The sequence below is a fragment of the Megalops cyprinoides genome, chromosome 9 (assembly GCF_013368585.1).
Source record: "Megalops cyprinoides isolate fMegCyp1 chromosome 9, fMegCyp1.pri, whole genome shotgun sequence".
NCBI lineage: Eukaryota > Metazoa > Chordata > Actinopteri > Elopiformes > Megalopidae > Megalops > Megalops cyprinoides.
The window spans coordinates 32,133,219-32,148,303 of record NC_050591.1 but is presented as its reverse complement, the minus strand read 5'-3'; the positions used below and the strand labels follow the sequence as shown (position 1 = coordinate 32,148,303).

The 15,085-nt window shown below is 48.2% G+C and overlaps 1 protein-coding gene across 1 annotated transcript in view; it reads left to right on the top strand.

Annotated features, from left to right (window-relative positions):
- Nucleotides 1-573: 573 nt before the first annotated feature.
- Nucleotides 574-15,085, top strand: part of LOC118782855 (integrin-linked protein kinase-like) — a 20,143-nt gene continuing 5,631 nt past the window's right edge. The window contains exons 1-4 of the mRNA XM_036536463.1: nt 574-673; nt 3,402-3,739; nt 14,009-14,174; nt 14,801-14,896. Coding sequence (XP_036392356.1) covers nt 3,651-3,739; nt 14,009-14,174; nt 14,801-14,896 — 351 coding nt within the window. The 5' untranslated portion in view covers nt 574-673; nt 3,402-3,650. The remainder of the gene's footprint in view (nt 674-3,401; nt 3,740-14,008; nt 14,175-14,800; nt 14,897-15,085) is intronic.

The following is a 15,085-nucleotide window of genomic DNA, read 5'->3' as shown; positions in this document are numbered from 1 at the left end:
TGTGTGTGCCGACATACCTAAGAACGGAGCGGGTTATTTATGGCTGATTGCATGTGAAAGCAAACCCCATTTACAACCTTTTACTTCCCACCTGTTTTTCCCCTATATCGTTCATCTTTCATGAGGACAAGAATGCATATCATATGGGTTGCCCATGGTTGTTATGGTAAAAAAAATACCTTACCATTACTATTAAAATATCTGCATAGTAAGAAGGATTTATTTTATTTCCCTCTGAGCGGATCTATGTATTTATCAATGCATTTTACTTTGCATTTATTTAACTTATTCGTTTACCAAACGCAAACTCGATGTCTGTTGAACTCAAGCACGTCTTCAGCGGTGACGTTACCTTAGATCTCAGATTTCACAGCTGAAAAAACACGTCCGGAGGCGCAGTGTAGTAGTTTTCGCAAAGACAAAAAACACTGCGTTCTTGGGGAAGAATGAAAAAAAAAATCCCCGGCGAGGTTTGCGAGGAACACAGCGGCCTGTTCACCGACAGGGGGCGCTGTGACGGAGAACTCACTCGGGAGGGACGGAGAAAATATTCCTCCCCCACGGACAGAAATTTCGCCTCAGCGAGGGTGTGGACATCAGGGGACGTATTTGGGCGATCTGCACTTAAATATTTCGGAGAAATCTAAACTGAAAAAATAGCTCGAATCCACAGGTAAGCGATCACATTTGATAACCCAAACTTGTATTTAGTTTTCAGCGTTTTCCTTCATTTTTCCTTTATTTTTGATCTAAATAAAATGTGCTACCGAGCTAACAGGCTAGCTAAGTATTTGCGTCCGGTTCAGGAGAGACGGGGACTGAGTGTTCAGATTTTCCTCCTTCGAGCAAAGCGAACTTCGGGTAGATATTCTTACGCTCGTCCGGTTCGCTGGGTGGTTAAAATAAATGTAAATTCAACAGTAACATCGGGCATTTGAGCCAGCTAGTTCGCAGAGTTTGGTTTCAAGTTTTAACTTGTTAGATAGACTAGCTTATTAGAGCAGTTCTTTAGCTATCTTATCTAAGTTGCCTGGTTTGTTGGAAGTTTGCGGCGGGGAATTAGCTAATGTTAGCTAGGTAAATGGATAATCAGTACATAGCTAACTAAAGAGACTATAGTTACTGGTAACACTCGTACCTCGAAAACGGTCTGTCTCATTTCCATTAAAGCGCAACTTATCTGATACATAACCGTCAGCTAATTTATATCAGATAACACCTGCAGCTAGATAGATAAATTTAATTGGCCGTCGTAGAGGTATAGTTACAGATGGTTTGGAAATGTTAGGAGCTGACCAGTTAAAAGCGCGATCGCAAAGGTAGTCTATCCATGATAGCTAGTTAAACGTTTTTTCCGCTGGTTCATATTATGTTAGTCGTGCAAGTTGCATGATTTTGCTTTGAGTTGGCTTCATAGCTAGTAAGCTAACTAACTCAAAGGAAACCACAGGTAATTAGCTTGCTTGCCAAATATAACCACGTAAACCAATATAACCAATGTGGCCGGATCAGGTCTGCTGTCTGCTGTGCTCCCAGGCTAGGTAGCTACTTTTAGGATGTCGACATTAACGACGTGTCCCAGTGTTAGTCCAGCTGCATTCTGTAACTTGCTGGGTTGCTAGCCCGCTGGACTGTAATAGACGGTATTCTGTAAATATCAGAAGCTTCTTAGCTAGCTGTGCTGGGTCTTGATGACAGCACAGGGGTTTACTATGATACCTTCCTGTCGCTCTTCACTCACAAGTGACCACAGTCGTGATAGATATTTTCATCAGTTTGATCTTGAAAAGTAACGATTGCTTTAAAAATATACACGTTTAATGCTTGCTTTTGCACCATAGCCTCATGTAGAGCTTTGGGCTGCGCTATGTAGCACGTTCTAGTTTTGAAACTTGCTTGTATTTTGCAACAAAGTTTGCGAACTAACTACATTCCCACCAGTTAACCACGGTATTTTTGGCCTGTGTAGCCACATAGCTTGTGTTAGTGTGTGTTTGGGTATCACCTGCTTGCTCTATAGCTATTTCTGACTCCCAGCATGAATGTTTAACGAAACCCGTAGGACCTCAGTTTCGGTTTATTCAGTTTCTTGTCCTGCTCGAGATTCAGTTTGTGCGCAATGACTACTGCCCTCGTAGATGGTGTCTCTGGTATTTGGTGAAAGAGTTTTTGGGGCACGATGGGGTTAAAGAGGACAGGGAAGGACTCCTAGGGAGTCAATCCAATTATGTCATGCCTCTGAAAGCAGAACTGTGGCTGCTTTCTTACGTCTGCACTGCTGATCCCGACAGGATCCACCGGCATATCTGCACAAAGCCCCCCCCCCCCCCCCCCCCCCCCCTTACTGCACTCGGCGTGAACTCCGCGGCATTCCGCAAATTGTTAATTCTGTACACAGATTACTCCTCCTTGTTGGTGTTTAGTAAGTAGGCGGTGTAACTTCGGGAACAGTCTTGTCTGTTGGACATGTATGGATTTACAATCTTCACTACAAAGCAGGTCTTGGTGTTGACACTGGAGTTATTGATTGGAAGGGAACTTAAATTAAGAATCAGATGGTTGAATGGCATCTCTAAAACCCTCAAGGCAGTAAATATCCTTGATCAGAAATGGACAGCACACTCCCTGATTGATCTCATAGGGAGATGTGCCTCAGACTTGCTTTAAAGGTAGTAGAGAGCCTTGTGGCAGATCCACAAAAAAAAAAAAAAAATACAATTGACAGGGTTCCAACCTTGTTTGGCGAGGCTTGGCTTTTTTAGAGGCCCGGGCCAGGCGGAGAGAGTTTGTCATCAATGAGGCACAGCCCAGGCTTCGGGGGTGAGTCACGGCCAGCCTGTGTGTGCAGACGCCAGTACTGAAGATTGCCCAACATGGGTACGTCCCTCCGGCTTGCTGACGCTCACACAGGCTTGCAGTGTTCGGGGCTGTGAACTTCACCTGCAGGCTTTAATTTGGTCATTAGGCACCACTGTGTGCAAGAGCAGTGTGGCGGATGGTTTGGCCTCAGTAGTGCGCTTGTCTATTTAAGGAACATATGGTGTGGTGTGTTGATCGCACTTAACACAGGCCTATTGTGCCTGTCTTTTATAGGTGGTCAGTAACTGATCTGTCATCAGTTCATCAAAGCACAGCTTTAATTGTTACCCTAGCAATTAAGTGGAGAATAAGCTAACACTGACCCAGGACCAGTGTTTGGGGTTGTAATCTATCCACACAGCCTTCTTCACCACCTTCTACCAGCTCAAATGGATTGAACGTCTGCTGCAGTCTCAAGTTGTGAAGTCAGATGGGAATGATATGGCCACATAAGGACACAGCTGTAGGTGAATTGAAGATGCTAAATGCAGTTCCGCTTGTCCTGCTGCTTCTGCTTAACCATCCTCACGTTTGTCTTTCAGCATTGTGGCAAGAGAGAGAGACAGATAGGAGAGAGACAGAGACACAGTCCCTCTAGTCCCAATTCTGAGCGTCTCTCCCCCTGTGGCCTCTTCCCCTCCCTCCTGTCACTTCCTGTGGACGAATGCTCTCCAGAGCCCTCCGGAACTTCGCTCTCCGCCTGCCACGCTCATCCCAGCCTTCCTGCTCCAGTACCACGCCGGCCTCCAGTGACCCAGGCTTCAGTTAGTAGAAACCAGAGGGGTGCCATAATGGATGACATCTTCACACAATGTCGGGAAGGCAACGCGGTCGCTGTCCGTCTGTGGCTGGACAACACGGAGAACGACCTCAACCAGGGGTGAGCTTCATGCATGTCTTTTTTTTTTTTTAATTTATTTTTATTTTATTGAGGAGCAGGGATACCCAGAGGGAGAGGGCCAGCATGTTGTTCAACTGGTATGTTTACTGCCATTTTTTGGGAGCTTTCGAAGTAAGGGCCACCTTTCAGGACTGCCATTTAAAGCAGCTGATATGAATTCAAAGTTCCTTTTTTGTCACCAGCGTAATAGCAAATATGTCCATATGCTTAATATTTTCGACCAAAAGTGTTGTGCCGGTACAACGTATGTGTTTGCTTAGTGTTTTGTTTTTTAATGTGAAAACCAAACAAACCACGCAGGTGTCCTAAACTGTAACCCAGAGGCTGGTGGAAGTTAATGAGTGGAGTTTAAACGTGCAGGGGAAAGATTCTCCTTTGCATCTCTCTGTATAGTCTTAGTATTAGAGGAGAGGTGAGCTGGTATTTTGCTGTGGCAGCATATTTGTGTGGTCTGGAGCAGCTTTCCCTATAGCTGTCCGGTAGAGTCTGGTCGCTGACAAATGAGCACAAGAGCCAAACAAAGCAAGCTGTATTAAAGTTTTTTTTTTTTTTTTTTTTTATTTGCTTATTGCTCCGAGGAGGTAGCCAAGGCCGGGAAATGAGCTAATGTGGATAAAGCCGTACTTAGCGCTAATATGTGTGAAAGGGTTGACCCCAGACCATTTTAAGTGTGTTTATGTGGCCTTGGAGCCGTTGCGGCAGTTTAAATTGGCTCAGTCACGATGATGATTAGTTGAATCAGGTGGTTAAGGGCTCCAGCAGAGCAAGACCCGGTTCTCGCTGGAGCCCTTCAGCACTCCAACGGTCTTATTGACGCAGGATTTGTTTAAAGTTGTGCTGCAAACACGTAAGTGGTTCTTTTGCTCTTAAAGGCATTGGAAGGAATTGGAAATTTACCCAGCAAAGGAAGGGAGCAAGATATTAACTTTGCCTTTGTTGGAAATGACTACTGTTATAAATTTTCAAACGCAGACAACTCGGAACTCTAACACTACCTTGAAAGTAATAGGAGAATGAATTGTATGCTAAAATGCAAGTGAGAAGTCAGTAGAGGTGTGACGCTTAGTCCCCAGCTTGCTTTGCAGCAACAGTGTGTAAAGGCATGATGTCACCTCAGTATGATTAGAACTAGGGAAACAGCTGAGAGTTTCTGTCACCTGTTGCAGGCAAAAGAGGTTGTTCCATACGTCAGCCTACTTAAAGGGCTCTCCGGAGACTGTTGAGTGGCAATTCAGCCCTTGTGCAAACATACTCATACTCATCAATGAATTGGCAAAAGACAGATGCACACTGAGACACGACTGGCAGAACAAGCACAGCTGCATGGAGGAAAATAAAGCCAGTTTGGCTTTGCTTTGTGGCCGCGGGGATGGCCACCTCAGTCACACACGATTACATGTATGAAGGTTATTTATACTTTTGGCCCTCCGCTCTCTGCCAAGCCACTGTGAGTTGTCAGCCCGGAGTCTCCTGTGGGATAATTGGTTCCAGACAGCTGAAGCGGGTGCAGAGAAGCTTCCAGAGAGAGCCAGAGCCTCTCTGTGTGGCTTTTCCGTGGCCAGCGCGAGAATATGTATCTTCTGCGGCTGACCCTGTAATCACAAGCGGCTGACACACGCTGGAGCAGATTAACACCACCTTTTTCCTCTCTGTCATTTACTGCATTAAGCGCTGCCTGTGTCATCTCCAGCTGGGACTTGAACCCGTTTCCTTCGGGTTGCCTGACCCGTGAACTTGGATTTGTACCTGCAGTGGAAAGCCGTGTAGCGTGAACTCTGAATTCCCAGAGGTTTGGTCAGATTAGTGGTGTCATGAGATTAGAAGCTACCCTATTGTTGTCATGTGACCAGTGAGCTGTGATTTGAACTTTGCCGTTTGTGTTAACCATGGTCAGTACATTTACACTGTCAGTTTGCACTGGCTTGTGTCCGTTAAGGGTTTGGTTTGGCTCTTATCCAGGGCGACTTACAGAGGTTACAATTTTTACATCAGTTTATACCGTTGGATATTTACATTGACAGTTAAATACCTTGCCCAAGGCTACCGTGACAGTGCCCCAGCGGGGAATAGAACCTTTTGGTTACGAGCCCTGCTACTTAACACTATGCTGCACTGCTGTTTGGGGGTGAAGGTGGCAGATGGCAGAGCAGGGGTGGTGGTCTGGTTTCCTGGGAGTACAGCGTAGTTTAGGGGGCCATGCGGCTGTTGCAGAAGGGCTGTCTGAGGAGCCAGGAGCTTGTTCTGGTGAAGTGAGGACAAATGGTTTCCACATTGCACCTCCTCTGCAACCAGCACACGTGTGCCTGCCTTGCCACACACTTCCACTTTTTGTTTTCCTTCTCAATTACGTAATTTGCAACAAGAAACTGACCTGAATTACCCTACTGCAGAAGTGTGTGTCTGTGTGTGTCTGTGTGTGTCTACGTCTCTGTGTGCGTGCGTGCGTGTGTATGTGTGTCTGCCTGTGTGTGTCTGTGTCTTTGTCTGTGTGTCTGTCTGTGTTTTTAACCACCCCCCAGTCTGCAGTCCTGTTCCTTTGGATATTTAGAGTTGTGTATTGTCATGTTAGACTGCTGTTTTAGGAGACCTGGGGCTGTGTTTTTGAGCATTATAAAGCACCAGCGTGTGTTAGACGCATCTCCCTGCCATAACCCTGTGTGACTCTCAGACCCGGGCAGGGCAGAGGGCCTGTCTGCTGGAGATGGATGTGCCTGGCCTTTCTGCAGGAAGTCGTTCTCTCGTCCCCTCTGCCCTAAGATTAGGCCCACCGTATAGGGAAGGATAAGCACGCGGTGTAAATAACGACTGAACCGTGCTGGCAGCCCAGGCGTACTGCGTACTCCTGCTGTTTGAAAGAAACAGGACGATTTATGAACAGTTCCCCTCTGGTTTATTGGAATGTGGGCTCAATCGTGTGGATCTGTGGGGCAGTGCATTGGCTCGGTGTGGCAGAGTGTGTTGTGCATGTGGCTGGTGTTGGTTTCTGCACTGCTAGTACCTCAGTAAGCCTGTTAAGTAATTCAAGCATATGAACACAGGTGGTAAGAGTGCATTTGCTTTGATTGGTGATTGGTGTATGTGTGTGGACGTGTGTGTGTTGCGTGTGTGTATCCACATAAGCACAGCTGTGTAGTCCATTAGCTGATTGCCTGCCATCCTTCCCATTGTAATTGAGTGTTTTGCCAATGGGAGAAACACATCCATTCATGCAGCTCCTCCAATCCCTTTGATTAGTTATGGGTTTAATAGCCATGCTATCCCCCCCGCTAGTGAAAGCACGTGTCAGTGTGAGTACATATTTCTGCCAGTGTTTCTGTGTACGTATGAATGCGGAACACAGAGAGCGGTGTCTGAATTGAAAATCTCCTTACATGGAATAACATGCAAACCTCAGGGGAACCGTCTGCGTCTCACAAGAGTCAGAGGGAGGGGAGAGAGGGGTGGATCAGAGGGCGGACTGCGTGTGTGTGTGTGTGTGTGTGTGTGTGTGTGTGTGTGTGTGTGTGTGTAGAGAGAGAGAAAGAGAGCGGGGGGGAGAGGGCTGAAACAGAGGCCAGATTCTGTGTGTGTGTGTGTGTGTGTGAGTGAGTGAGAGAGAGAGAGAGAGAGAGACTGACAGACAGACAGACAGACAGAGGACACGTTAGGGTATTTTTTGAGGGAACGCATAAGGGGACACTACAGCAGTATCGTTTTCTCCTGGTAATTCCTCGCGTTTCCTTTGACCATCCCCCTGTGGTCGTCGATAGCAGCTCTCATTTCCTCTCGGCTTCCTCCTGACGATGGCGCGTTCGATAACAGGCCTAACGAAATGAGAGACATTAAGAAATGCAGACAGTGCCAGCATAGCCCTCTGCTCCATGAGAGAGAGTATGCTGCTAATCTGTTAGCTCCGTCCTGATAGCCTTCAGTTAATGTCTTTTGAGGTGTGAGATGAAACATGTGCATCTTGCTTTTGAAACTGAAAATGAATGTGATTTTAAGATGTCCTTGGGAAAGGGCTGGTATCCTCTCTCTAATATTTTGAGATATCCTGTTTACTTAGAGTTGTACTGTAACCTAAACCTAAAAAAAGCATTAGATAAGGGGCTACTGTAGACTTCAGTTATTGAGCCAGTCTCCGATTCCCATGTTGTTTCGGCTGTGTTTGTATATTTGTTTTTTTGTGTATGTCTGTGTGTTTATGTATGTGCATGCATGTGTATGTGCTTGTGTGTGTCCACGTGTGTTCTATTTGAGTGTGTGTGCATGTGCGTGTGTGTCCGCGTGTGTGTGTGTCCACGTGAGTTTGTGTGTGTGCCTGTGTGCGCGTGTGTGCGCGCACGCATGTGTGTGGTCTGTGGGAGTGCCGGTAGTTAGAGGGAGTGTGAGAAAGGGATGGCCACAGTGCTGGTTGTGCCAGTGGAGAGGAAATGGAAGATGCACACAAGAATCCTGAGTTCAAGTATAAATAAAGCGCACTCACAGAAAGAGGGAGAGGGGGAGGGGGAGAGAGAGAGAGAGGGGAGGGGGAGAGGGAGAGGGAGAGGGAGAGGGAGGGAGAGAGAGAGGGGGAGGGGACCGCAGAGGGGCTCCTTGTTTGGTGAGAAGGGTGAACTGCGGACAGGGAGAAGGCTGTTTATATTTAACCTCCAGGGAGGAGACTGGATTTCGGGACTCTCCAAGGCCCCGCCCCCTCCCAGCAGGCTGGGAGAGAGGGACTCTGGGAGTAGGGGCCAGGCCTTGGATAGAGTGTAGTGACCTGATCTGGGATTGGTGGGTTATCTTGCATGGCTCGAACACGTTTGAACACGTTTAATCCAGGTAAATCATGGTAAAGAGAACAGAACTGGTCAAACAAAGAGAAAACTATGCTTAATTTCTCTTTTTTATCTTTTATAGCAATATGCCCTCAGCCAAGATCCCCTCAATTCTGTCTTCAGCCCCAATGTTGTGGGAATTTCAGTGGTGCAACTGTAGGTCTGTAATGACTGTAAATCATACCCTTAAAAAGTCATCGAAGGGAGTCTTTGGGGTGAGTGACTGCCTGGTTATGTGCGGTCAAGCTCTTTGAGTCAGTCTGGGCCAAGCGGAATGACTCGGTCGGAGTGCGGCGGGTCGAGTGGAGTGTGTAGATAATTCTGTTTGAGAGGTTATCTGTAGGTAGTCGGCGCTTCTGCGGATTTGTGCTCAGGAGTCTGTCAGTCTGCCACAGTGAGATGTGCCTGGACCCCCCCCCCCCGGCATTAGGGTGTTGAAAGGCAGGACTGCCCTGGACCCTCTCTGCTCAGCCGGTGCGGGGGCTGGTTTCGGGGTGGTGGGGAGGTGTGATGGGTCAGTGAGGAGGTGGGATAAGGATATGAAGAGGTGGGCCTCCCCCTGTCAGCACCCCGGCTCCACTGCACCCTAGCCCTGTCTGAGGGTAGTGCGGTGTAGCATAATGGTTAAGGCGCAGAACTCGTAACCAAAAGGTTGCCGGTTCGATTCCTCGCCGGGGCATTGCTGCTGAACCCGTGGGCAAGGTACTTAACCCACAGTTGCCTCAATAAATATCCAGCTGTATAAACGTTGACAAAAAAAAAAAAACGATGTGATGTAAGTCGCTCTGAATAAGAGCGTCTGCTAAATGGCAATAATGTAACATGATGTAATGCACCCCATCTCCGCTGCTTCCCAGTCCTATCTGCACAGCCCTAACGGGGCAGGGGGAAGCGGCACAGCTCTGGCCCCTCTGGCAGCGCCCCCGGGGGCTGCTGTAGGAGGAGGTGCTGTCCCTGAGCAGAGGGCCGCCAGCGTCAGTCACAGAGCAGGTACATGCATTCACACTCTCACTCGCTCGGTATGCACGCCTGCTGTTGCGCTGCGATCTGGGGTATTCGATGACCTCACTCTCTCTCTCTCTCTCAGTCTGGCCGTGTACGTGGCGCTGAAGCCCTTTCAGAATGTGAATACGTCACCAGACTGGGCTCTGTTTTTCATTTTGATTTTGCGCAGGTGAGAGCGAACTCCCTGTGGAAAACAGTGGCTGATTGCAATAACAGGTTGTGACTCAACAGACAGAAGTCTTTATGTTTCTTTCTCTTTTTTGTTCACCCAGTTTTTCTGGATTTATTAGCTGTGATATTTTAAAAAAAAGGATTTAAAGATAGTTGCTGTTAATCTCTCCTGATGTCGTCAGATAAACAGATTGTAGCTGGCGAGTTAGCTTTTGAAGACGTGTGCATGAAACAGAATAGGCCAGCTGCCCGTGTAAAACCAGAGTCCCCATGTGCAGTGTAGCTGGCTACCCTGTAGCTTTCATAAATGTCAGGCCGGAGTTATATCGCGTGGTAACAGTTTAGTTGACAGGTGAGTGTTGAGGGCTGTGTGATTAAATAACCCATGATTATAGATGGGAATCTGGTATCCTGAACCCAGACCACCTCCCTGCTCAGACCTGCAGTGATGACACTCCTACAGCATGAGACCTCGGATGATATTTATGTATTCACCCTGGGACTGTGACCCAGGCCAAGAGACTGAGGTGTGAGTCAGTCAGTCTGGAAGGGCTTGATATTGCCTATTGCCTGCTGATGTCTGTAAGACAGCCCTGTGTCCTGGTATCTTTAGTGTAGCGTTATACCCTGATATCTTCTAGGATATCCCTATGCCCTAGTACCTGTGGGATAGTCCTATACACTGATGTCTCTGGGGTAATGTTATGCCATGGTGCCTTTGGGATAGCCCTATGTCCTGATGCCTACAGGGTAGCCCTATGTCCTCTGTGGAAGCAGTGTAGCATAGTGGTAAGGAGCAGGGTTCGTAACTGAAAGATAGCCAGTTCCATTCCCCGCTGGGGCACTGCTACCGTATCCCTGGGCAAGGTACTTAACCCAGAATTGCCCCAGTAAACATCCAGCTGTATAAATGGCTAACATGTAAAAGCTGTGGACTGTATAAGCTGGTATGGATAAGAGCTTCTGCTAAATGACAATGTAATGTGCTCGTATCTGTACAGTACCGTGATGCCTTGGTATCTTTAGGATAGCCCAATGCGGTGGTATTTGTAGCACAGCCTTGTGCCCTGGTGCCTGGGTGGCTGGCCAGCGTGTGGGAGCCTGTCTCATAAGCCAGGCTCAGTGTGAGATGCTCTCTCTGCACAGTGTGAGGATGTGGTTCTGGGTCTCGCAGGCCTGATTCTGTTACTCTGAGCCGCTGAGATGAACAGGGTGCTGACAGGGGACCGTCATCTGGTCCCCCGCTCTTCCGCCTGCCTCTCTGAGCCCCACCGGCAGGTGTCCCTGCCGGAAATAACCAGAGGCTCAGATCACAGCAGAGCGCTCGGCAGATCGTCTCGGTGTCCCTGTAAATCCTCTGACTGACTCGGGGGACATCCCCTTCATTTAGGATCTCTAACTGATGGGGCGGCAGTGAAGCAAAGTGGTAGGGAGCAGGACTTGTACCCAAAAGGTTGCTGGTTCGATTCACCGCTGGGGCACTGCTGCTGTACCCCTGGGCAAGGTACTTAACCCACAGTTGGCTCAGTAAATATCCAGCTGTTTAAATGAATAATGTGGAAAAAAAATTGTAACTTATGTAGGTCGCTCTGGATCAGAGCATCTGCTAAATGACAATAATGTAATGTAATGACTGATGCCAGAGCTGGCCAGTTCTGACAGAGTCTGAGCATGGCGGCAGTGTTGCTCATTGATCGGATCCACACTGTCACTGCGCTGCACGTTTTCGCCGGGGCTGTGTGAGGGAGCACGCGAGGTAGAGGACACTGCACGGAGAGTCAGCCTGTCCCTTGCACGTTTCTCTGAGAGAGGACGCGGTGATTTACGGCCTGTCGGGGGCGAGGTGGCCTCTCGGGAGCTTGGCGGCTCTTCCTGTGAGAGAACACATCTCTCTCTGTGTCCCCTTGTCGCGAGGGAGGGGCCCCTCTCTCCTCACAATGCCCCCTCAGTGGCTCCGGCTGCGCTCTGCAAGATCGAGTGTTTGGGCATTTTTTTAATGTCTGCTGTAATTCTTTCATTATTCCAGCAGGTGCATCGATGCCAGAACTGCAGTGAGCACTATCGCATGCCTACAGTATTAGCACGGCACAGAGTGTCGAGCTGTGGGAAGTGAAAAGAGAATGCAGTTATTTTGGATATTTTGGCTTTATTTTGAGACAGCGAGAAATCCAGCTGCTGCAGGCTGTTGTGATATTTCCTCCCCCAGCTGTGAGAAAGACAGGCTGGGAAAGTGATTGAATAGAGAGGAGGGGGGAGAGGGGAAGTGTTACGAAAGAGGGATGAGGTGGAGGAGAGAGGGAGGCAGGCTGTAGTAGAGGACGTGGGCAGCTGTGGAGTCAGGCTGGGAGCACACTCACAGAGGCAGTTTGTGGCACCCCAAGTGGGCGTGTCCTTGGCACCTTGAGGGGGGCGTGTCTTTGGCACCTTGAGGGGGCGTGTCTTTGGCACTGTGAAGGGGCGTGTCTTTGGCACCCTGAGGGGGCGTCTCCTTGGCACCTTGAGGGGGCGTGTCTTTGGCACTCTGAAGGGGCGTGCTGTGGAGGGCTGATCTGCTGCTGCTGGAGACTGCCAGGGCCTGCCCTCCCGCCCTCCCGCCCTCTCTCCCCCTCTCCCTGTCTGTGAGGGCACGGGTGTGGTGCTACAGGGATAGTTTATTACAATTATTATGGGCTTTCACTCTCTATTCGCTGGCAGCTGGCCCGGAGATGGCGGCCGTGACAAGCTGCAGCCAGCTGACTCTGTTAGCTCGTAATTGACACGTCTTGCTCCTGTTTGAGCTCATACCTGCACGCTTGCACCTGTTGTTGTCCTGCTCCTTAACCGGAGACTTATCGGAGGTGATGTTGTGCTCCATTCTCCAGGATTTTTTTTTTTTTTTGAGTTACTTTTGAGGTAACTGAGGCCTTTTGAGAACATGGGCTTCTGACAAGGTCCTGATTCAGTCGTGATTCACAGAGACACTCAGAGGCTCGAGGTGGACTGGGCCAGTAAACGGGAGGAGCATCTGTGTGTTTATCTCTTCCTCAGAGCTGCGTCTGCTGCTGTGGTGCATTTCCCTGTCAATGTAGTATAAACAAAACCTGCCTCCTCCCTCTGCTCTTCCTCCATTTAAGGTCACTATTGTCTAGATCCAGGCTCATAAACTATTTAAGCATGAAAGCACCTCCAAGGCTGTAGGGAATTGTATATGAATTGGACGGCTAAATCAAAACCATTAGCGGGAGCAGGCTTTTTCAGTTTTTTGCTTATCCTTTGAAAAATTGTGCTGTGAGGTGTACTATTGTAGAGATATACGTGCCACAGAGGAGGCAGATGCACAAACATTTGCAGCTGCAAAAAAACCCCTTGAAGGCAGTTGGAGAATTATGTTTTTGCTGACTCAAAACCACCTACATGTATTCATTCACTTCCTGAAGCAAGAGGAAAAATACACTGAATTCCATTTCTAAAAAAAAAAGGCTTGGTCGCACCTGGAAATATGTTAACCGTGTATTTTAAGCCTAATATTGTGTTTGCCCAGCTTCAGATGTAGATAAGCAACTGTGTTTTGAGCCACAGACTCATACTCAGACTCAAAAAGTAGTACTGTAATGGCAATAGTAATAACTTCCTTCACTACAACTCAGACACTGCTTTGACTTGCAGCACAGAAGTGTACCATCTACCCTAACTGTATTTTACCTTACCAGTTAGCTGTCATGTCCAACACATATTGTGCTAAGACTCCCATCATTTTGTTGAAAGTGACCCCAAATGTAGGATGATGATGACCCCAAATGATTCCTTGCAATACTAAGGTTACTTTGTCTGACTGCTATAGTCCCAATTATCTGTAGCTTTGTATCTCCTAATAATAGGTTTCTGGTTCTCTTTTTGTGAGTATTTTTGTAAATGGCGAGAACTGTGCACATCTGTGATCACTGCAAAACAAACTGAAACAGGCAAGCCATTTATGATTCCTAGTCAAACTAACAGGGGAGTCATTTGGTGGAAATGGCTTTTTTTTTTCCCTGATCAGTGTTTTTGATGATGCAGTAGAATACGAATTGGGGATTTGTTTGTAGAGAGTGAATTATTTGTCTCCTGAGCAGTGTTTCTGATGGTACCTTAGGATACTTAGTGGGGAATTCATTTGGAGAAAGTAGTTTATTTGTTTGTGTCTTGAGCAGTATTTCTGATGGTGCAGCAGGATGCTGAGTGTTGATTCATTCTGAGCGAGTGATTCGTTTGTTCCCTCAGCTGTGCTTCTGACACGCCCCTCCTCCGTTTTCAGGGACGACCACGGCTTCAGCCCCCTGCACTGGGCCTGCCGGGAGGGCCGCTCCAGCGTGGTGGACATGCTCATCATGCGGGGCGCCCGAATCAACGTGATGAACCGCGGAGACGACACACCCCTGCACCTGGCAGCCAGCCACGGGCACCGCGACATCGTGGGCAAGGTGGGGCCGCGGGCACGCCCTGGGCACACAGCATAGCTACAGCCAGACGCCGCACAGCATAACATAGTACGGAGTGAACGCAGCAGCCGTGGTGTGGCTGACAGTGCAGAGATAAGGCACCCGTGCAGGTGCAGGCTGCTCTCTCTCTAACCAGCGAAGCGAGGTCTTGCCTCACTGCTGAAAGGCCACAGTGCCTTCCTGTGTAGATCCTGTGAAGCGATTTTGAAACCTGACGAGTTCTTTGTAAGTTTAACTTGTGAACTGAGTGGTAAGATACAATCATGTACGTGAAAACAAAAATGCAGTACTTGATAGGTCACTGTTTAGGGAGTTTGCTTGGCGTTTTCAGCTGAATAGCCTACTGGAAGGTTGTCCTGATATTGTAACCAACTAGTAGCAGTTTAGTGCAGTTCTTGTCCTGCATTAAAACATGGTTGCGGTGTGGTTGACTTTGATTGTGGTTAATATTTGTACATGTTAGTGTGAGGCCTGGTTCATGGCTCTCATGCTGCGCTCTGGTATGCTACTATCGCTGTTTAGAGTAAACGGAGGGTTCTGTCGTACTGATACCCCGTCTCTCCAGCTGTGTTTTGTGTGTAAACTTAGCGCTGTGTTCTGTCTCTCAGCTGATCCAGTGCAAGGCAGACACCAACGCAGCCAATGAACACGGCAACACACCGCTACACTACGCCTGCTTCTGGGGTCAGGACCTGGTGGCTGAGGTCAGTGCGCCCTCTCCTGGATGCTCTGAGTAACTGCACCCCTGGCTCCCATGTATGGCTATGGAAGGGGTTGAATTTGAGGATTGTTGCTTTGAGATTTGGTTGATTCCTGTTTTGGGGTAGACTGTTTTTTTGTGAATATGTATAATTGTGGCTAAAATATCATTGTAAAATGATGCAAACCTTGTT